The 24376-nt window shown below is 39.3% G+C and overlaps 1 protein-coding gene across 1 annotated transcript in view; it reads right to left on the bottom strand.

The window, feature by feature from the left end:
* Window positions 1-24376, bottom strand: part of mov10l1 (Mov10 like RNA helicase 1) — a 65319-nt gene that overhangs the window by 23671 nt on the left and 17272 nt on the right. Inside the window, exons 6-15 of the mRNA XM_072241241.1 lie at window positions 23143-23333; window positions 21956-22102; window positions 19839-20345; window positions 19204-19404; window positions 10045-10159; window positions 9781-9958; window positions 9030-9100; window positions 6165-6256; window positions 6016-6074; window positions 3626-3747 (exon numbers count right to left, since the gene is read on the bottom strand). Of these exons, the coding sequence (XP_072097342.1) occupies window positions 3626-3747; window positions 6016-6074; window positions 6165-6256; window positions 9030-9100; window positions 9781-9958; window positions 10045-10159; window positions 19204-19404; window positions 19839-20345; window positions 21956-22102; window positions 23143-23333 (1683 nt within the window). The remainder of the gene's footprint in view (window positions 1-3625; window positions 3748-6015; window positions 6075-6164; window positions 6257-9029; window positions 9101-9780; window positions 9959-10044; window positions 10160-19203; window positions 19405-19838; window positions 20346-21955; window positions 22103-23142; window positions 23334-24376) is intronic.

Here is a 24376-nt window from a genome sequence, read left to right on the forward strand (position 1 = left end):
GAACAAGCCATAGCCCTAACAAGCTAATTAAGGTCTGAGACCTAGGTAAAAGTTATCTGAGAGCTCAAATCTCTTGGGGTGCCCAAACTTTTGCATGATGCTCCTTTCCTTTTTTTTCCCCACTCTAAAATTGTACAAAACAAAATAATACACTAATCTTGCTTAAGATGTTGAAAAGAATGTTTCATCTTTAACTTTATGACTTTTGGAGATCAGTTCATCTTCTACTCAATGGTGATTGGACAACTGACCATTTAGAAATAAACAATATTTTTTAAAGAATTTTATTCTAAACTTTATAGTTCTGACCCTTCCAAAGATAACACTGTAATGAATAATTTTTTTGACCAAAAACATTCCTACACTTTCTGTTGATAACCTAAAACAGTTGGATCAACCTATTTCGTATGAGGAAATTGCCGAGGCTGTACGTTCCTTGCACTCGGGGAAGGCTCCGGGTCTTGATGGTTTTTCTGCAGAATTTTATGAGGCTTTTTCCTCACTGCTTACACCTCATTTATGTGCAGTTTTTTCGGACCCCTTTAAGTTGGGTTGGTTGCCACAATCTTTTTATGAAGCTTCTATTTCGCTTATTCTTAAAAAGAATAAGAACCCAACCGAATGCTCTTCATATAGACTAATCTCTTTACTTAATGTTGATACTAAAATCCTATCTAAAGTTCTGGCCTGGAGAACTGAAAACATTTTACCATCTATCATTTCAGATGATCAGACGGGATTTATTAAAAATCGATATTTCCACTTTAATATTCATTGTTTATTAAATGTTGTTTATTCCCCTTCTAAGGAGATATCGGAATGTGTGATTTCTTTGGATGCTGAGAAGGCTTTTGATCGGGTTGAATGGAATTATTTATTTAAAACTTTAGAAAAATTTAATTTTTATTCAATGGATTACTTTATCTATCTTCTCCTGAGGTACCTTACTAATTTTCAGTATTCCAAACTTCAACATGGACATAGACAAGATTGTCCCTCGAGCCCTTTGCTCTTTGACTTGGCTTTAGAACCCTTAGCCATTGCTTTTCGAGAATCTAATATTACTGGTATTCTAAGGAGAGGGACTGTTCATAAAGTTTTGCTTTATGCTGATGACCTATTGCTTTTTATTTCTAATGTCGAGACTTCACTACCTCCTGTGCTTTCTTTATTTTCTTGCTTTAGCCAGTTTTCAGGATACAAACTGAATTTACATAAGAGTGAACTTCTTCCTCTGAATAACTTGTTATCAATTAATACTAACCTTCCTTTTAAAATTGTAAGAAATGAATTTACCTATTTGAGGGTAACAATTATCAAGAATTATAAATACCTATTTAATGAAAATTTTTTTACCTTACTGAATTTTGTAAAAAGGACACTATCAAACTGGTCGCCTTTCTCGTTATCCTTGATTGGCCGAATTAACTCTATTAAAATTAATATTTTACCTAAATTTATATACCTTTTTCAGACATTACCCATTTTCATTCCCAAATCTTTTGTTGATTCTCTTGATTCTATTATATCTTCTCATATATGGAAAAACAAACATTCTCGACTAAATAAAGTTCATCTTCAAAAATCTAAGAAGAATGGAGGGTTTAGCTTTACCAAATTTTAGGTTTTATTATTGGGCAGTCAATATAGGAAATCTTACGTTTTGGACATATTACATTAACCGTGAGGACTGTCCGATATGGGATTCTTCAGAAGCTGACGCCGTTAATAAATCTTCTATTATTTCTCTTCTCGGACCCTCACTCCCTTTATCTTTTAGTAAACTAACCGAAAATTTGGTAGTTAAACATACTTGGAGGATCTGGGTACAATTTAGGAAATTCTTTGGTCTATTGAGATTTTCTTTGTCCAGTCCCATTTGGTCTAACTTTTTTTTTAAACCTTTGATGACCGATTCAGTTTTTAAAGAATGGGATAGACTGGGCATTAAATGCTTCCAGGATTTGTTTGTGGAGTAAGTCTTCTTTCATCTTGAGCAAATGTCAGCTAAATATAGCTTATCCAAAACTCACTTTTCTTGTTATTTACAAATTAGAGACTTTCAGCGTTCTCAACTATATACATCTCCTGTAATTTCCAATAAGGACTTATTAGATGTAATTTTTAATTTGAAACCTTTTTATAAAGGTTCAATATTTATGGTATGTTGTTAGGAATGAGAAATGTTCCTATAGACAAAATTAAAAATCTTTGGGAACAAAATTTACAGACTTCAATCTCTGAGAAAACTTGAAATGAAATTTTTAAATTGGTTAACAATTCATCATTTTATGCCTGTCATTCCCTCTTACAACTTAAAGTGGTTCATAGGGCTCACATGTCTAAAGACAAACTATCACGTTTAAATTTGGATATATCTCCTTTCTGTGATAGATATAATAATGGAGAAGCTTCATTAATTCACATGTTTCGGACATGTCCGAGCCTTGAAGGATACTGGAAGGAAGTATTCCACACTTTCTTGGTACTTTTCAAAGTAAATTTTAAGCCTAACCCTTTGACCGCATTATTTGGTATTGTTGGAGGAAAAGACTTTATTTTGGAGACACCCGATTTGCATATTTTGGCTTTTATCTCTCGTATAGCTAGGAGGGCACTCTTGCTTATATGGAAGGATGCTGTTCCGCCTACTCATACTCAATGGTTACGTGATGTTATGTCATGCTTAAATTTAGAGAAGCTCCGTTGTTCAGTTTTTGAATCTAGCCAAGACTTTTATACATTGTGGGGGCCATTTTGGAGTTACTTTCAAAACCTTTGGTTTGTTGTAAAAGTACAGGTGGTGGCTAATAATATATTTTATTATATGATAAGGGATTCCCCTCCAACCTTTTTTCTTGCTTTTACTAACAGCTCTAACTTTGGTAGAGGGTTTAGATTTTTTTTCTGTATAACAAAATTATATTTCAATATTACGATTTAATTTAATTTTTATGAATACAAGGTTTTGTGATTGTAATTGTATTTTTAATACAATGTATTTGGTACTATTTTATTTTTTTCTTTTGACTTATAATATACATCTTCTTGTACTCTGTATTCTTCTATGCAGAAACTAATAAAAAAAATTGAAAGAGAAAAAAAAAATCCTGAACTCTTTTAGGAAAATTATCCATAGGATTAAGAGAAAACTCAAGCTCTCAAGGACAACAAAGAATTTGCCTTGGATAGAAAGTATTGAATTCACACTCTGCACCACTTGGTTTAAAATAGAAATGGGAAAGAAAAGTATGTAAACCTTGTCCAAACAGACCAAACCGAGAAAGAGCAAAATTTTTGAAACTTCTGTTGGATGCTGATATTTTGATCAGAGGTTCTTTAGAAGTCAAGAATTAGGCAAAAAACTTGTTACTTATGGTTGTTTACAAGCTTAAGAAAACAAAGGGAGTGGGAAAGAAAAGTAGTGAGAGAAGCAAAGGTGGGAAAGAGACCAAGACAAGATTTAGCCTTCTTATACCAATATCTTAACAGCAATAAATACCATTCAAATTTTGTAGAACCAATCAGATAATCCCTATTCAAATAATGCAACACCCAAGAAACTTCCAGAAAGAGACAGAAAAACTGTAACCACTAGGAAATACACACACACACGTTCACTTACATCCTTGGTCTTGTCTTGTGACCTACAGCCATTTTTCCTTCCGTTTCTTAAGACCATGTCGATATCATTCCACGTGGTGACAGTCTGCGCAGATTTGGGCACAACCTTCTCTGGAAATAAAACTGGGGTTGGGATGGGTAAAAAAGGAATGGCAGGTTACTGATAGGAACTAAGGAAGTGCGAGTTCAAAGCCACTGGATTCAGCTTGCTCCACTGTAAAATAAGACCACTAGACCATAAGATGTAGGAGCAGAATTAGGCCATTTGGCCCATCGAATCTGCTCTGCCACTTCATCATGGCTGATACATTTCCCTTTCAGCTTCAATCTCCTGCCTTCTCCAGTATCCCTTCATGCCCTGACTAGTCAAGAATCTGCTCAAATATAACCAATGATCTGCGGCAACAAATTCCACAGATTCATCACTCTCTGACTAAAGAAATTTCTCCTCATCTCCGTTCTAAATGGACATCCCTCCATTCTGAGGGTGTGCCCTCTGGTCTTAGACTCCCCCACCAAAGGAACAGCCTCTCCATATCCACTCTATCGAAGCCTTTCAACATTCGATAATCTTCTATGATATCCCCCCCCATTCTTTTAGATTCCGGTGAGTACAGGCCCAAAGCCATCTAATGCTCCTCATACAATAAGCCTTTCGATCCTGAGGTAATTTCTGTGAACCTCCTTTGAACCCTCTCAATGGCAGCACATCCTTTCTTTGATAAGGGGCCCAAAACTGCTCATAATACTCCAAGTGAGGCCTCACCAATGCCTTATGAATACTCAACATTATGTTCTTGCTTTTATTATATTATCCATAGGACAATTTTTGTTAAAATTCAGAAGATGCTGTTGCAAAGCTCAGTGGCATTGTATTCAAAAGAACAACCCATTGCCAAGCAGTTCAACCCAACAACTATTGTCCAGGAAATAATTGCTTTATTTTTAAACTAAACATTAAGTCAATGGTATTTCCCACAAAAATAAGTTTTGCTAGAAGTCAATTGCATTAGTCCATTAGCTTGTGGTAAAAGTTTAAAAGATTTCTAACAAAGCAAAAACGTGATCAGAAACTTCAATGAAACAAACGCATTGTCTATGCCGCTCATCATTTTCGTGCCTTTGATCTCTTTAAATGAAAATCTCCCCAGAATGCTAGATCCACATCACACAGTGATCGTTTTTTAAATTTTAAAACATTGGGCAACAAGTGCACCAAAATATCCTCAAACAACCTATAATATTTTTAAACAACGTTTCAAGTGTTAATCAAATTTTATAGCTCTGAACATCACATTTGAAAGGCTCTGTTCATAACAGTTTAGTTCAAAGCCTGGCCAAAAACTTATATTTTTTCTAATCTTGGGTATCCGTTCATAAATTACACATTGCCTGTTTCAATGCATTATTTTACATTCCATCATTAAAAACCAGGTTCTCAGTTCAGTCAATAAATACATTCAAATTATAAGACATCCTCCCTAGAACAGCACTTTTCATTTATAACCTACACTTAGTGGCCACTTCTAGGTACAGGAGTAGAACCCGCTGCTGTAGCCCATCCACTTCAAGGCTCGACATGTTGTGTGATCACTCTTCTGCACACCGTTGTGTAACGTGGTTATTTGAGTTACTGTTGCCTTCCTGTCAACCTGAGCCAGTCTGACCATTCTCCTGCGATCTCTCTCATTAACAAGGTGTTTTCACCCATAGAACTGCTGCTCACTAGAATTTTTTTTTTGTTTTTTGCACCATTCTCTGTAAACTCTAGACATGCATGAAAATCCCAGGACAACAGCAGTTTCTGAGATACTCAAACTACCCTGTCCGGCACCATCAATCTGCGGTCAAAATCACTTAGATCACATTTCTTCCCTATTCTGATGTTTGGCCTGAACAACAACTGAACCTCTTGACCACATCGTCATGATTTTATGCATTGAATTGCTGCCACATGATTGGCTGATCAGGTATTTGTATTAGTGACGTGTACAAGTGTACCTAATAAAATGGCCACTGAGTGCAAATTATTTAATCCGATGGTTTCAGAAATTCTGATCAAGTCCTCTAGATTTTCTGCTTCCACTAGTTATAAAATCCAACAAAAAATAGAATAGTATTAAGCTGAATCCTAAGAAATAAAGAACAATTCCTTTCCCTTCTCAACCAATTCCTTGACAATACAGTTGTGAATTATCAAGATGATCAAATAGCAAATTAGCTTTCCTTTGGAGCTGTTTTTGAAATCTTTATAAAAAAATTAACAGTTCTTAAAGCTCAATAGTAATGTATTTTGTTGAGGCTAGAGGGGGGAAAAAGAAACACATTACTATCAACTTGACATTTATTAGAAAATAAGTCCAATCTCTCAAGAGTCAGGAGTCATTGTACCTGCTTCACCAAGGTATATAGCTTGTTCCACTGCAAAATGACATCTCCGGACAAAGACTCTGAAATTTAAGCATTCTAAGTTAATTAAGGTTATTGAGGTACTGATTAATATTGGTAAATTTTAGTTCCGATTTGAAGTTACACTTCACCTGTTATAAGTAAACTCCAAATCCATAGGCTCCCCTTCATAGTTCTTTTGAAATGCGGGATTAAACTTCATCACAAGCTCATCATCATATATCTGTAGTAGGAGATTTGGAGGGGTTTGGAGAGGGGGGTGATTAGTGGGGACACATGAGAGGTTTAAAGTGGGGAACACAAACTGACTTCAGTTTGAGTACAAAAAGACATGCCCTTTACATCCAACTCAGAGAAAATGACTTTACCAAAGATCTTAGAACATGGGCCTAGAACTACAAGACTCCAAAACTGATGTTGTAGTTAATTTAGTGGGTTCTGATTCAGCAATGATGCAAGTTGAAATATCCTGAGTTTAGGATGGCCACAGGGTTAGGTGATCATCTAGACTGTGCACCTCATTTCCAATGTCTTTTCATTGTCTGTGTAGCTGGAGAGAGGAAGTATGCAGTGTATATAATGGATAAGTGTTGTATGTGAGAAAAGTTAACTGATTCTCTTTCTACAGGTGCTGATTGACTTGCTGAGTTTTTCCAGCATCTGCAGTTTTATTAAAATTTCATTTACCGGCTTATATTTGAGAATGTCTATGACTGGTGGGTACCAAAATTGTGCATAATTATAATTTAGGTTTGTAATTTCACCTTTGTTTTATTCAATACTATTAAGGAAACAGGAAAAAAGGACCAAGTTCCCACTCCTGACCACCGTACAATGAAGCTACAGATAGAGGCAAAGATGAAGGGCTGAATTCATTTTGGTCAAACCCCCTCTGCATCCTGACAGTGATGGCTACCCAAGAGGAAGACTTTATAGTGCAAACCACATGCAGAACAGTAGCTTTGGTGTAGAACACCAAGATAAGTGATGGGAGAGAAAATGAGGCATGAACACCATCAACATGAGTAAAACCAATGATGGCATTAGCATCATTTAAAGATTCAAGCTTACTTCATTACACAAGGTAGAGGAAATACAGTAAATCCTAGAATATTTTAAGAGGACAAGCGTTATTAAAAACATTTATTAAGTATATTTATGTTTGTTAATAAATCCTAATAACTTTCTACAGGGGCACAATTGAGAGCATCCTGACTGGCTTCATCACTGCCTGGTATGGGAACTGTATGTCCCTTAATTGCAGGATTCTGCAGAGAGTGGTGCGGACAGCCCAGCACATCTGTAGGTGTGAACCTCCCACTATCCAGGACATTTACAAAGATAGGTGTGTAAAAAAGGCCCGAAGGATCATTGGGGACCTGACTCACCCCAACCACAAAATGTTCCAGCTGCTACCATCTGAGAAACGGTACCGCAGCATTAAAGCCAGGACCAACAGACTCTGCAACAGCTTCTTCCACCGGGCCATCAGATCGTGCTGATACAATTGTTTTTCTCTGTTATATTGACTATCCTGTTGTACATACTATTTATTATAAATTACTGTAATTTGCACATTTAGACGGAGAAGTAACGTAAAGATTTTTACTCATGTATATGAAGGACGTACATTTGTAAGTAATAAAGTAAATTCAATAAATTATTAATATATATTAATAAGTATGTTTTATAAAATATACTTATTATTCATCTTCAGGTATTGTAAGAGACATCTGGATCATAAAGCAAAATTAGGCAAGGCAAGTCAGCCTGTCAAACCTATTTTCCCCTACACTTCAACTCTAGTACTTGCTTAGAATCCTTTACATTTTGAAAGCTCATTTTGCAAAGCATGGTACTTGTCTGCATCCACTAAAATGGAAGCGCCCTTAAATTTAGTCTGGTAATCATGGTACAGTGATACTTTTGAGTCCATATGGTACTCAACACAATAATGTACTGTTAAAGTCATTCAAGAAGGCAAAAGAAAGTGGAAAAAGGGGAATATACACCTCACAAGTCTTCAACACAGAACAGTACAGCTCAGGAAAAGGCCCTTTGGCCCACGATCTCCATGGCAAACATGATGCTAAATTAAACTAAATCTGTTTGGGTTGAGTTTTTCTCCAATCTTGGCAATTTACTTGCAAACGTTTTATCACCATATGAGGAGACATCATTAGCGCGCTGTTAACTCCTCCGAATATTTGGCCTTTATATACTTACCAATCCGCTGAATAGTCGTCTTTTTGGAAACTCAATTGTGATACGGGTGAACAAAACGTCTGTAAGTAAATTACCAAGATTGGCGTACAGCTCAACTCAATGATCAATCATCTGAGCTACACATTTTCAGATTTATGAAGTAAACCTCTTTCTACCTGCAGATGATCCAAATCCCTCCATATTTATGTGTAAAAGCTACCATATCTAAAAGCTTAATCATTTAACAGTTCATTTTACATTCTCCGTCTACCTCCTCAACCACTCTGTTCCTTTAAGGAAAACAGTTTCAAAAGAACTCTGAACTTTGCAACACAGGGACAACATTCTATATGAGGTGCAAGGAAAAAGGCGAGACTTGCAGGAACCTATATCCAGGGAAGGGAATGAATAGTGAAGGCAAGCAGCTGTATCCCATATCAAAGGGATTACATGTTGAAAGCTGAACAAACTATCTTGAAGGAAGAATGTTTTGAACAATTCACATGGAGGAAAATTAGAAGCTATGTTCCAATTTCTCACAGGATTGTCTAACACATTTACCCAATGCTGTCAGGAATTAATATGAAAAATGAGATACAATATCAAAAGGTTTTATAGACATATCAAAATTTACAGACATATGAATATTACTCCAGTATAATCTCAAGCTATAATTAAAATAGTGGCTGAAGCACACTGTACACCAACAATAATGGGAACTATTTTGATCAATAACATACTGTTTCCTAGCAATAAACAGCACCCAGAGTGTGATTTTATTGCTCATTTACCTCGATTACAAAGCCCAAATACTGCAGGGTGGTTTCTCTGCAATAAGACTCCTTCAATATTATTTGATCACCTAAGGACAAACACACATATGCTTCAATAAAATCAGTATCTAGACAACTGTACAAATAATATCTAGCAAGACATTTGTGATCTAATCATACCCTGACTTTTCATCTAAAACAAATTCAGCCTGGAGTTTTAAGAAATGCTGGCATTACCATCTTTTACAGTCAGAATGCTTGGGATTTCTCCAGTTATGACACATGATCCCATAATTCTGAACCTCCTTGGAAAGGTCAGCTCAGCTCCATTCTGACCTCCTTCCAGTGGCAGAATAATAATTTCTGCACCTTTACATCATTTATGACAGGAAAACTGCCCCTTAGAACTTGTGACAGGTTAGATCAAGCAATGTTTCAGCAACTCCATTTACTTCAGTGAAGAGGATGAGCTGTGATGAATGGATAAATATTTTGGCATTAACTGCTAATTTTAATCTAGTTAACTGATGTAGAGATTCGGCAAATTTTGAGTGGTTTTGACAGTCAGTTTGCTGGCTTTCAGTGTTACCCAGGCTTGACATTTATGGTCAGGAGGCTTGCAGGTGCCTAGATCTCACCAATCAGCATGGATCTGGCCTCCCCTGCTGGCTGTGTCATTTAGTAAGGCCATGGCTGATCTTTTGCTTCAATTCCCATTCTTCACTTGACTTCAATAACATTCAGTTCCCAGCATTAATAACTAACTTACCAATAGTTACAGATGGCCTTCCTTCAACCAGCCCTGGCACCTCTAGAGTGAGGAAGTCTCCATGCTTTCTCAAAACCACTGCCATCATATCAAACTCTCTCATCTCTGCAACAACCTTGATTTCTTCCAGCCACAGGAGAGTTGAAAAATGGTCTTTATAGTTCAACATGTTCAAAGGCTGGGGAGATTTAAATAACAAATTTTCAACTTAAAAAAGGCAACAGCTTTTCTTTTAAATCCAGAAAAATAAGCAGAGTTACTAACCTCACCGAGATGTGGTGCTATTGTGAGAACATCACCACCTTTATCGACGCATTCCTTCAATTGCTCAGGAATAGGATACTGAGCTAGGAAGTTCGGTAGATGTCTTCTCGCAAGCCTAGACAGAACACGCACAGTATTAAAGCTGGACAAGCTGTTACCCAAGAAAACTTGTTTGCAAACTTGCACTCTGTCACACAACCACGAACCAGGCTCTAAAACCATGGTCAGGATTTAATCAAAATTAAGATAACTTTGAAGTCAAGTCAAGTTTATTGTCATTTACCTATATACATGTATATCGCCAAACAAGATGTTTCTCCGAACCAGGGTATAAAGCACAGTGGCACACAATGCACAATAACTTATAAAAGTAAGGATAAAATCTACAGATGAATTATGCATAACGTGCATAAATTAAATATTGTAGGGTACAGAACAGATTAACCAGCACTTTCTAATTATCTTCTTAATAGGTTCAACTGATGCTGCAGTGGAGTGCTAGTAAATATCTTACATCAACCTCTAGCTTCTGATGGTGCTTAAAAGTTTTCCTTCCTGGAAGTCAGAACCCCTTTGCTCATCCACAAACTGGCCTCCAGCTGATCTCACGAGGCTGAGTATCCCAAAGGAATCAGCCTGGACTAGTGATGATATCCAATGGATTCTGAATGGAGGCAGCACATCTGGCCATCTATAAAATCAGATCCAAGTGTCTATAAAACTGGGGCTGTTTCAAATTTAGTCTTAAATGTCTGCCTATCAAACAAGTTCAAGTTTATTGTCATCTGACTGTACAGATACAGAACCAAATGAAACAATGTTCGTCACGATCACAGCACATCCACAAAACATATTATCACACAAAGCACATAAAACAAAATATTATCACAAATAAGTTAATAAAATACAACTCAAAATGCACGTAGTACCCAGCAGCGGTAAACAGTATAGTAAACAGCTTATTGTCCTTGTGATGAAACCTTGGTAGTGGCAGGATATCCATTAATCTTATTGCCTGGGGAAGACGATGTTATCCAGTCTGGCAGTCCTAGTCCTGATGCTCCTGTACCCGCTTCCTGTCGGTGATGGGTCAAAGAGATTGTGGGATGGATGGTAGGGATCCTCAAAAATGTTTCAGGTCCTACAACGCTCCTGGTAAATGTCACATATGGGGGGGGGGGGGGCGGGCGCAGAAAGAGAGGAAACCCCAGTGAGTCTCTTGGCGGTTTTCACAATCCTCTGTAGGGTCTTGTAACCTGATACCTTGCAGCTTCTGTACCACGTAATGATGCAGCCAGACAGAACACTCTCAACTGTGCTTCTGTAGAAAGCTGTTAGTAAGGAGGCAGGGAACCTTGCAGGACTCAATCTCTTCAGAAAGTGTAGACACCGCTGTGCCTCCTTGACTAATGACTTTTTTGCTCTTCACTCTCTCCATAGGAGTGCCATTGACCTGCAATGGAAAGTGGTCCATCTTGCCTTCCTGAAGTCCACAATCATCTCTTTTATCTTGCCCTCACTTGGAATCAGGTTGTTGTTCCCACATCATTTGACAAGCCTCTCTACCTCCTCTTCATATGCCGATGAGGCCAACCATTGTAGTACCATCAGTGAACTTGATGCTGTTTGAACTGGTCTGGCAGTGCACATAAGTCAGCAGTGTGAGCATGCAGACCTGCAGTGCAACAGTGCTTAGTGTGATGGAGCTTGAGTGCTGGACGTAGATTCATAGACCTGAGTTTCCAAACACCAGACTAAGACTGTACTGGTTTGGTCCCGATGAAAGGTCTCAGCCCGAAATATCAACTGTTTATCCCCCTCCACAGATGCTGCCTGATCTGCTGAGTTCCTCTAGCATTTTATGTGTATTGCTCGAGATTTCAAACATCTGCAGATCGCATGTTAATGAATTTCCTCAGCTCTTTAGGTAACCTGCTTATTCATGCAGGGGAAAAAACTTCCTTCCCATTTTGTTTTCATTTTAAATAGTTACAACAATATTTTTTTAAATGACTATTTCAATAAGTTCAGTCCATTCAGACTTGGACTATCTCTAAATGAATTCAGCATTGTTTCTCTTTTCTTTTTTGCTTATCAAAGATCTTCTCAGCATCATCACTGAATTAGTTTTCCCACTTGTCACTATAAATTGAAATTTATTTCATTGATTTAAAGTACAAGTGTAGCAGACAAGGTGGCTATTTAGTTTATTGGGCATCAATTCCTATTCACTCACCACTGCTCTGCAAGGAATATAGAGGTAGTCCAAAGGAGATTCACCTGGACAGTATGGATCAGCGTTGCCTGGAGTTTAGACAAATGAGGGGCGACCTTATCCAAACATATGAATTCCTAAGGGAGCTTGACAGAGGTGTCGACCTGGTTTCACAGAGAGTCAAAACAAGGCACTACAAAATAAGGGACTGGTCATTTAAAATTGAGGTAGTAGAAATGTTATCTCCCAGAAGAAAGTGAATCTCTGCACTTTTCTTTACTCTCTCCATAAACCCAGGGCGGTGGGCAGGCTTGAGGGAGCCTGTTGGCCAACTCATGCACAAGAAAATCTGCAGATGCTGGAAATCCAAATGAACACACACAAGGTCATTGGGTGTCTTTAAGGCAGAGATTGATAGGTATCTGAGTAGCCAGGGCATCAAAGGTTATGGTGAGAAGGCGGGGCAGTGGGACTAAATAGGATAAAATGGATCAGCTCATGATAAAATGGCGGAGCAGACTTGATGGGCTGAATGGCCTACTTCTGCTCCTTTGTCTTATGGTCTAAAATGCAGGAGGAGCTCTCAGCCCAAAATGTCCACTGCTTACTCTTTTCTGTAGATGCTGTGTGGCCTGCTGAGTCCGGCCAACTTACACTCCTATTTCATGTGGTGCAAGAAAATTAAGTTTTCCTCCAAGCAAAAAAGCCCACTTGTCTTATTTCCAGCCACCTTTTCATTATTAGGTCACTGCAAATATCTTATTGGCTTTTGCGAGACATCTTTACCTGTTGCTTCAATTTCTTTTGAAGTTATTTCAACCCACTCTTTCTAATGCAGCTTCCTATTCTTGAACCAAATTAATTTACTTATAGATATAAATCACTTAAATCCACAGGATAGCAGATTAAATTACTTCATCACACTTTTTATTTAAAATCTTACTCCAGCAAAAGCAATAGATCTTTACCCAAATTTATTCTTGAGATGAGGTTTTTCCATTCCAAGATATTTAAAACATCCTCCTTCCTCAGGAAATGTGGCTTCCTCACTATTGTGGTTGATTGAGCATTAACCTACATCCCCTCCAATTCCTGTACTTCTGAGCTAGGTATAACCACCCACCACCACCTTCATCAGTCAGAACAGTGTTCCCCCAGTCTTCACCTCTCACCTACCAGCCTACACATCCAGCATATCATCATTTGCCCTTTCTGCCAGCTGCATGAACTCCAGCCACTGCTGCTCTGCCGTCTTTCCTGCCAGTGTCCCTTTCCAGTCAACTTTGGCCACTTCCTCTCTCATGCTGCTTGACACACTGAACTCACCCAACAGCTTGTTTTTATCTACCCCAACCCTGATAGAAGCATGCAGGATTTTCCCCTCTCTGACACTTTATTACAAAAACTTTATATTTAAATCTATGGATTTATGTTTTTCATGAATACATTTACACTGAAAGCAGGGACTTAATTATTTAGACTAATTTGAATAATGCAGAAATAATGGATTTCTGGCTGATCGGTGCGCAATGCCATAAACCCCAGTTACAAGATGCACAGTTCATTTCGGTGACATTTTGTCCATTTTCCTTTAACAGTTAAAGAGTGAAACCCAAGCAAGCTGTGAGCAAAACCACAACAAATATGCCAGCACACAAGTAAATGCATAATTGGGCCTTGAACCTTCCTTATTGTTCACAAAGTCACTGTACTGATCTTCCAATCTCAGCTCCATTTCAATTATCTTTATCATCTTTTACTGAGATTTCCTTAGTGTCATGTGACTACACACAAAGGTAAAATATCCAGTTCTCTAGAGAGAGAAAAAAATCCCAAAGATTCACAGAATGGCTGCAAAATATTGAATCCATACTGACTTTATACAGGAGCAATCCAGCTATCCTCACTTCCCACAGCCCCACGAATTATTTCCATGACGACATGTAAATTGGCTCACATCACCTGAAATCCCTTCTGCATCCTCACTGCATTCCTAAAGTTACTCATACACAACAACCATTTTGTCAGTCAACCAGCATTGCATAAACATTCATAATGACAACTTGATCCTCAGTCCTCAGTCTATAATGTCCAAGAACTTGTATACTTTTTAAATCACTTTCTCAACCAGTCCTGACATTTGCACTTAAAAAAAATACACATATAACCACAAACCTTTCTCTTGCATCCTTTCAGAATGCTATCCTGCCCCTGGTTTATAATGCCTCTGAATTCTTCCTTGCAAAATTAAACACTTTGTATTATTAGTATTGCATTTCCTCTGTCACTTATCTGTTCATTTCATTAGGTGACTACATCTCCTTGACGTCTATTACTATCCTACTTGTCTTATTACCGATCACTATGCCTCCAGATTTTGTGCCATCTGTGGTTTAGCAAACTGCCTTGTACACTTGACCCATGCCATTAATCTCTGTCAGGCGATCCTGACCTTTTTTATGCCATGGACCAATACCATTCAGCAAGGAGTCTATGGATCACAGGTTGGGAACCCCTAATCTATGTTAAGAGAAACAGTGGTCCTTATGGGGGTCCCTGCTATACACTACCCTCCAGCCCAAAAACAACCCGCTTCCTGTTACTAACCACAGTTCTCTATTCATACAGCAAGAGCCCTTTTAGATCCAAGGCATCTTACCAAATACGCGACAGACCTAATCAACTACACTGCCTTCACCAGTCCTCAGTTACTTCATCATTTGTGACTGGCAGCTCATACAGGAGAAGGACACTCTGATCTCAAACCACTGCTGTCATGTATGTGGAAGGCTTCAGGAGTAAGTCCCAAGGGAAATCCAGAGCGCGAGCTCCTAAGACCATAAGACAAAGGAGCAGAAGTCAGCCATTCGGCCCATTGAGTCTGCTCTGCCATTTTATCATGAGCTGATCCATTCTCCCCTTTAGTCCCACTCCCCCGCCTTCTCACCACAACCTTTGATGCCCTGGCTACTCAGATACCTATCAATCTCTGCCTTAAATACACCCACTGACTTGGCCTCCACTGCTGCCCGTGGCAACAAATTCCATAGATTCACCACCCTCTGACTAAAAAAATTTCTTCGCATTTTTGTTCTGAATGGGCGCCCTTCAATCCTTAAGTCATGCCCTCTCGTACTAGACCCCCCCATCGTGGGAAACAACTATGCCACATCCACTCTGTCCATGCCTTTTAACATTCGAAATGTTTCTATGAGGTCTCCCCTCATTCTTCTAAACTCCAAGGAATACAGTCCAAGAGCGGACAAACATCCCTTATATGTTAACCCTCTCATTCCCAGAATCATTCTAGTGAATCTTCTCTGTACTCTCTCCAACGTCAGCACATCCTTTCTCAAATAAGGAGACCAAAACTGCCCACAGTACTCCAAGTGAGGTCTCACCAGCGCCTTATAGAGCCTCAACATCACATCCCTGCTCCTATACTCTATTCCTCTAGAAATGAATGCCAACATTGCATTCGCCTTCTTAACTACTGACTCAACCTGGAGGTTAATTTTAAGGGTATCCTGTACGAGGACTCCCAAGTCCCGTTGCATCTCCGAACTTTGAATTCTTTCCTCATTTAAATAATAGTCTGCCCGTTTATTTTTTCTGCCAGTGCATAACCATACACTTTCCAACATTGTACTTCATTTGCCACTTCTCTGCCCATTCTTCCAATTGTGACAACAGACCAAACTATCAGAAGATTGATGCCGATAAGAGGACAATGGGGGAAACATTCAAAATGCTAATAAGAGAGACGAGAGAGATTATCGAAAGGAGACACAGTTCCGAGTATTGTCAGAGACCTGTTGCTTTGAACCCGAACTGTTTGAAGTTTGATGGACAGGCGATACCCCAGCAGGGGGATAAAAGGAACAGGTTCGCTAAGGCAAGACACACATGACACCACGAGGTAACGAGACCCTGGAAGTGGTGTGCCCCCACAAGTTGGTGGAGTTTTGGAGGGCTGGTCGCAGGACCAGCCACAGACGCATAGGGCGGAAAGGTGCGGTCGGGCGGGAACCCGGTGTGTTTGTCCACCCATGCCTGGGTGCCGGGTTCACCGCAGAAGAACGATTGTATCTGGAACGGAGGGGTCACAGTCGGTGACCTCAGAAGACATTACAAAGGGCTCGCCCGAAAGCTAACCGCGAGGAATATCGAAGGTCTATTTGGAATCCGATTTGCATATTCATTCGTTCTCTCTCTCTCCCCAACGGCACGACGGCGATTACTGCGAACTGAAACTGAACTGAACTCTTGTGTCACTTGTGACTGATCATTTTACCCCTAGACTGCGATAGAGCTTGATTGATCCTATTATCCTAGTTCTGTGTACATGTGTTTATTCATTGCTAACCTGTTGCATTTATATCCTTACGTTTAGAGTACGGTGTTACTTATTTCTTTAATAAAACTTTCTTAGTTCCAGTAATCCAGACTCCAACGAAGTGGTCCATTTCTGCTGGTCTGGCAACCCAGTTACGGGGTATGTAACACAATCTATCCAAGGCTCTCTGCAGACTCTCCGTTTCCTCAGCACTACCGGCCCCTCTACCTATCTTTGTGTCATCAGCAAACTTAGCCACAAAGCCATCTATTCCATAATCCAAATCGTTGATGTACAATGTAAAAAGAAATGGCCCCAACACAGACCCCTGTGGAACACCACTGGAAACCAGCAGCCAACCAGAATAGGATCCCTTTATTCCCACTGTTTCCTGCCAATCCGCCAACGCTCTATCCACGTATCTAACTTTCCCGTAATTCCATGGGCTCTTATCTTGTTAAGTAGCCTCATGTGTGGCAGCTTGTCAAAGGCCTTCTGAAAATCCAAATATACAACATCCACTGCATCTCCCTTGTATAGCCTACTGGTAATTTCCTCAAAAAATTGTAATAGGTTTGTCAGGCAGGATTTTCCTTTAAGGAATCCATGCTGAGTTCTGCCTATCTTGTCATATGCCTCCAGGTACTCTGTAACCTCATCCTTGACAATCAACTCCAACAACTTCCCAACCACCGATGTCAAGCTAACAGGTCTATAATTTCCTTTTTGCTTCCTTGCCCCCTTCTTAAATAGCGGAGTGACATTTGCAATCCTCCAGTCCTCCAGAACCATGCCAGAATCTATCGACTTTTGAAAGATCATCGCTAATGTCTCCGCAATCTCCACAGCTACTTCATTCAGAACACGCGGGTGCATTCCATCTGGTCCAGGAGATTTATCTACCTTTAGACGATTCAGCTTCCTGAGTACTTTCTCTGTCGTAATTGTGACTGCGCACACTTCTCTTCCCCGCCACCCTTGAGTGTCCGGTATACTGCTGATGTCTTCCTCAGTAAAGACTGATGCAAAATACTCGTTCAGTCCCTCTGCCATCTCCTTATCTCCCATTACAATTTCTCCAGCATCATTTTCTATCGGTCCTATATCTACTCTCACCTGTCTTTTACTCCATACTTGAAAAAACTTTTAGTATCCTCTTTGATATTATTTGCTAGCTTCCTTTCATAGTTAATCTTTTCCCTCTTAATGACCCTCTTGGTTTCCTTTTGCAAGGTTTTAAAAACTTCCCAATCCTCTGTCTTCCCACTAATTTTTGCTTCCTTGTATGCCCTCTCCTTTGCTTTAACTTTGGCTTTGACTTCTCGTCAACCACGGTTGCATCCTTTTTCCACTCAAAAATTTCTTCATTTTTGGAATATACCTGTCTTGCACTTTCCTCATTTCTCGCATAAACTCCAGCCACTGCTGTTCTGCCGTCTTTCCCGCCAGTGTCCCTTTCCAGTCAACTTTGGCCAGTTCCTCTCTCACGCCACTGTAACTTCCTTTACTCCACTGAAATACTGACACATCAGATTTCGGCTTCTCTTTTTCAAAGGCAGTCCTACATTGAGGTCAATACTGACTGGCAACTCCTGCAACGCTGCTGGTACCAAACTGTATTGGTCTCTGCCGTTCCTTTGGATTTATCAGATGTGTGAAGAGGGGGAGCCTGCTACACAGGCAACAGCCGGCACCCCATATTGTAATGCCCAGACTTGCATATCTAGACAGATAGGACATAACATCCATGGTTGACCCTGACTAACAGAGGCCTCAAAATGACAGTTTAGGATACTATAACTGCTCTTTCCTGGATGCTCCCCCCAATGATATTTGGTTCACTCAGCTTCAGTCAGAACCAAGTCTAGCGATCCAGAGACATCATCATGAAGCAAGTTTTGAACATTCAAGGTCACTGATGTCATTATTGTTCTAGACTATATTTGGATAATTTACACTACCCTCTTGCTTTAACTTCTGTAAAAAAAAAAATCCTGGAAATTTACTCTTCCCAGTGGTGGCAATCTGCACTACAGTTGCAGTTATGTAACTATATTTAAATTATTACTTAACACTAGACAGATACAGTCGTGGATCATTCTAGGTCATTCTCTCTGAAGCACTGCAATATTTTCCTTAATCTATACGGCTACATTCCTTTATTCCCTCCCCCTTTCCCCTTGAACAAGGTGTATCCAGGGAAATTTGGAATCTGTCCTGATCCTTCACCCTTAACCTGTAACACAAGCTCTCAATTCCCCAAAGGGATTAATAGGCAGACACAAGGGACTGTGATGGTGGACTCTGTAGTAACAGATAATCTGCTGGAGGAACTCAGCAGTTGAGCAGCACCTGTGGCGGGAAGAAACTCTGGACATTTCAGGTTAAAACCCTGTATCAGGACTTAATATCTGACAAACCCACTCCATATTGTATACTGCAATAAGATGATCTCTAATTCTTCTAAGCACTAGAGAACATCAGCCCACCTGATCCAGTTCCTTCTTAATGAACACCAATTCCAAGAATCTAATTCATAAGTCTACTAGAGGTCAAGCACTGCCAATTGTACTACATGTGATACATTATCTAAGGATTTTTACAGCACCTCTTAGGATTTTGCACAGCCACAGTCATAGCATTTGTCTCCTTTTGATTTGTTTGAATGAATCTGGGTTTCATGGGATAATATTGCGAACTTGGTGCAAGAAGAGATTCCTCATCACTGATCACATCTACCACCACATAACGACCCATCACAAAGTTGTCAAAATAAAGGAGGAGAAGATCCTTGCCACGGCCAGGATTTCTGTTTAAAAAAAAATTAAAATATAATTAAGAATCAACTGAAAGAGAATGAAAAATAATCTGTTCTAATAATTTTAATTTCATGTAATATCTGAAAAATTCAAAATCATACTGACTGATTAGAATTGGACTACATCATTGACAATAATTTTACGCTAATACTCATTAAGTTCATGTTTTGAAAATCTATCACACTTCCGATAAGTATAACAGAACTACTCATGTGGTGTGAACTTAGAATTTGGCACTTGCAAGAGGGAAATATTGGCCAAATGTCTGTTTCATGAGCTATCATTTTTGATCACATCTAATACATGCATCCAATATAGTTTACAAGTTCAAGCTTACTTTTTTGTTTTAAACTATAGGCAGGCATTAATTTGCATATCAAAAGTGTTTTCAGTAATAAAATATTTTCAATAAAAGGACTCTTACTTTGCTTCACATGTCAAGCTTATGCAGACTTTTCCTCCAGGAGGTATACGCTGTCTTACTTCACGATTTTCTGTATCTGCACTGACATGCTGTTTTATCTTTTTAACAGCGTCATTAGCTTGCCGACAACTTGTCTGATTTCCCATACCCGTTGAAGCTGGTGGCAGATTCTTTGGCAGTTTAGCCCGAATATCTCCTGAACCGTGTTCAAAATCTTGATCCTCATGAGGTGTTGGTTCATGTGTGTGACCCACTGCTGTACAGGGGGTAAGAGAATCAGGCTGAACTGTTGTTCTGGAAAGAAGAGACTCAAGGTCTTTAGACAATGAGTGGGATCTAGTTGTGTTGCAGCTCGAAACGTTTCTAGAGATCTGTTGCTGTGTGGCTGTGCTTTTGCAGGATAATGCAGAAGGAAACACTTCTTGTGATGTGAAAAAGAACTGTTTTCCTCCTACCCATCCTGCCACCGAATAGTGTAGAAGGGTTTGAGTCTCTTTTCCTTTGTTCCTATAAAAAAGATAAACAACAGAATACACAAAAATCAAATAGACTAGTTCCTCCATTACTGTCAGCATTAAAGAGAGCCATCATAATGTGACATGTTGTATGATGTGAGCAATCGTGGTCTTTCCATGACCATCATTGTTCTTGGCAAATTTTTCTGCAGAAGTGGTTTGTCATTGCCTTCCTCTGAGCAGTGTCTTTACAAGACGGGTGATCTCACACATTATCAATACTCTTCAGAGATTGTCTGGCGACAGTGGCCGCATAACCAGGACTTGTGATATCCACCACCTGCTTCCACGGCTTCACGTGATCCTCTGGGGGTGGGGCTAAGCAAGAGCTACACCTTGCCCAAGAGTGACCTGCAGGCTTGCAAAGAGAAGGAGTGCCTTACACCTCCTTTGGGGGTTGTGGCACAGTGGCAGTACATCCCTACCAGACTCCAGAATAACAGTAATTTTTAAAATCCATCCAGTATCAGAACCTGGACCAAGCAAGTTCCTCCTTCTTGGCCATCACCTTACATCTCCAAAATAACATTTAAATCTTTGTCCAACAGGGTCCTCTGCTCCGGGGACAATACGGTAGAGCAGTCAGTAGAGTTGCAGCTCATAGACACAGCGACCGACTGTCCGTGTAGAGTTTGCACATTCCTAATGGGTTTCCCCGGGCACTCCCAGTTTCCATCCACAACCCAAAGACATATTTTTTGACCACTGTAAATTGCACGCTTTCCATCCATGCTGGGTTGAGCGAGCAATTCAGCCTCGTAAAAAAAGTCAAATGTGACCAAAACAGCAAAAATATCACCCAATGCACCACAAGGAGTGAAAAGGAACAACAGCGGCCAATTTAATATTAGTGTAACTATCAGCAAACTACAAGAAGCGTAGCATCATTGACTACAGTGCTTTGATCCATGAATTGTGATTTTAGTTCATCTTAGTATGATGCTGCAAGCTCATGGTCACACACAAGTAACGGTAACCATTCAGTACTGGGTGGTCTACTCCAGGACTCCAAATAAAATGAACCTAATCTAGATTATAGTGATCTTTAACTGTACCAGAAAGGTCAGGAATTCTCTCTTGGGAAAAAAATTCAGGATGAAACTTACTGACCTGCTATAATATTATTGGTTCTGCTCAAGACTCAAATATTTTTATCACGGCAACACACACAAAATGCTGGAAGACCCTTTGGACCAAAAAGGGTCTCAGCCTGAAACGTCAACTGTACTTTTTTCCCCACCACAGATGCTGCCTGGCCTGCTGAGTTCCTCCAACATTTTGTGTGTTGCTTGGATTTCCAGCATCTGCAAATTGTCTCTTGTTTGTGATCAAACATTTTTAGTGTTTTTCTCAATCCCAGGTTGACTGACACACATCCCATTTTGATTACTCTGTAGTGCTAATCTGAGACACTGATTGGGCAGAAGTGGTGACGTTTTATTTACTCATATTCAACTCACTTATACCTCTGTGACTTCAATATCTTTTTGAAATAAAAGTGAATCTAAATCTTGACAAAATATTACAACTGTTTTACTTAGTTAAAAGAAAAATGGCAATGCAAAAATGAGTTTCCCACAGATAAAGAGTACACAGACTTACTCAATCCACACCATCAAGTCTTTTTTCTCTCCATACTTTATGGTACCAAAGTCAAAATCCTTTGCAACTTCCAGTCCTCCTTTGTTAGAGAGTAACTCCAAATCAACTTGTTCCAGACTTTTGTTCTTTATTAAAGGCACTGAAAAACTGAGAAAGGAACAGCAGTATATTTCAGAATTGGAACAAAACCATAAGACATCGGGGCAGAATTAGGCCATTCAGCCCATTGAGTCTGCTCTGCCATTTCATCATGGCTGATCCCACTCAACCCCATACATCTGCCTTCTCACCATAGCCTTTGATGCCCCAACCGATTAGAAAACTATCAACTTCCGCTTTAAATATACCCACGGACTTGGCCTCCACTGCAGTCTGTGGCAGAGCATTCCACAGATTCTCTCCTCTCCAGCCAGAAAAATTCCTCCTTACCCCTGTTCTAAAAGGCCACCCCTTAATCTTGAGGCTGTGCCATCTAGTTCTGGATACCCCCTGCTTAACAAGATAAAATCCTATGGCATTACAGGAAAGATACTGGCCTTTTCTGGTTGGCTGCCAGTGACTAGTGGTGTACCTCAGGGGTCAGTATTGGGACTGCTACTTTCACATTGTTTGTCAATGATTTGGAATTTGCAATTATTTTCCATGATCTGCTTTTGCACCATCCTAACTACACTGAACTGGTTGTCCTTCGTTGGAAGTACAACTTATTTAAAACACAGACAAGTATAAAAAGTTGGGACGTAAAACAATATTTGATATCAAACAAGGTATCGCTGCTTTCATTCTGATGTACTTCTCGCTTTATTGAGATAAAAATGTGTTTCCACGATCTTTTGTCTAATTTTTGCCAATGTGGTAGACTCACATCAGAACTATGACCAATCATGACAGGAAGTGCCATTTTCAAATTTCTAGGCTAGTTTTGGTATAAAATGGCAAGCTATAAATAAGCATAATGTAGCTTTCAAAGACTCGTAAAAGAAATATATCCAAATGGGGAAAAAAGAATGCTCCATTGATAAGTAAAGTGAAACCCAATTACACATTCGCTTAAAATAGGCAACTGGTCAATAAACACTTAATAGATAGACTGAACAAATTGATCCCACATCACAGAACCTCAACTCTGTAATAAAACCTCCACATGCAAGTTGTTCAGTCCAATGCAAAGCTGGATTTCATCTCACCTCTCTTTCTGTGCAGGTGCAATACATAAAGCTCTCCACTGGTAAACAGACTGACTACTCTCCACAATCACGGTGTTGACCACATCACCTTTCTTTGGAACATAATCGAGTGGTAACTGAAGAGATGCAAGAGTGAAGAAAATGATGTCATCCACAACACCACTTTGATGAAGCATTCGAGTTATCGGTACCTTAACACAAACACAGCAAAAAAAAAATGCTGGATGTTTAATCAATGCAGGAAACCAGCAAAATACTGAGATTATTTTTACACTGCAATTCAGCATTACAAGAGAAAGTTTTAAATCTAGACAATTATAGTCAACCCATTGATGTATAATGGTATTACCAACATATTGATTAATACCTTTCCTTGAGTAAACACAGACCCAACAAAGAAAAAACACATCCGGAATGATATAGCTCTGTCCTATAATTTATAAAGGACAAAGAGAGGACGCAAAACAAAAATGCCAGAGCTAAAGCTGGGGTCACCACTGACCAAAATACTGCACTTTCTCTGTAGCCATTACATTTTATTCTGCATTATTATTGTTTTGCCTTGTACTATCTTAATGCACTGAGTAATAATTTGATTTGTGTGAACATTCCTTCTGAAGGGCTTGCTGAGACCAAAATTCTAAATGGATTTAAAAGAAAGCTGGGTAGGAACGTATTAGATCATATTGATTGGAGGGGCTCAAGTGGAGCATAAGCTCGGCCCCAGTCTGCTTAGGCCAATGTGTAATATACAGAGTGATGGCAAATCACCTCGCTCCTCTCTCCATTTCTCACCACAGAAATGAAGGATGAACTGAGATTATAAGTGAAACTAATAAACAAATTCCTGTACCTTGACCTTAATCTTTTACCAAACCTCTTCTTTCACCTTGTATTTCCGTTCTACATTTGTTATAAATATCAAGACATTCCACTATTTGTTTATATTACTGAGAAAAGCACCACGCCAAAAAAAAAACATGCAAGTCCAGGGCAGGGGTCAGCAACCTTTTTGCCTCTGTAGGCCGGATTGCGTATTAATGAGCGGACGGTGGGCCAGATAAATGCCATAAAAACTTGAAATATGGGAATTACCCACTTAAATACATCTAGTTATGTTTTGCCTCAAAATAATGAATAACGCATGCTAGAAAATCATTTGTGCTTAACCAAGGATGCCAATTAGTAATCAAAGAACTCAGTTTAGTTGCAATTTATTTCAATCAAGCCATCT

The sequence above is a fragment of the Mobula birostris genome, chromosome 23 (assembly GCF_030028105.1).
Source record: "Mobula birostris isolate sMobBir1 chromosome 23, sMobBir1.hap1, whole genome shotgun sequence".
NCBI lineage: Eukaryota > Metazoa > Chordata > Chondrichthyes > Myliobatiformes > Myliobatidae > Mobula > Mobula birostris.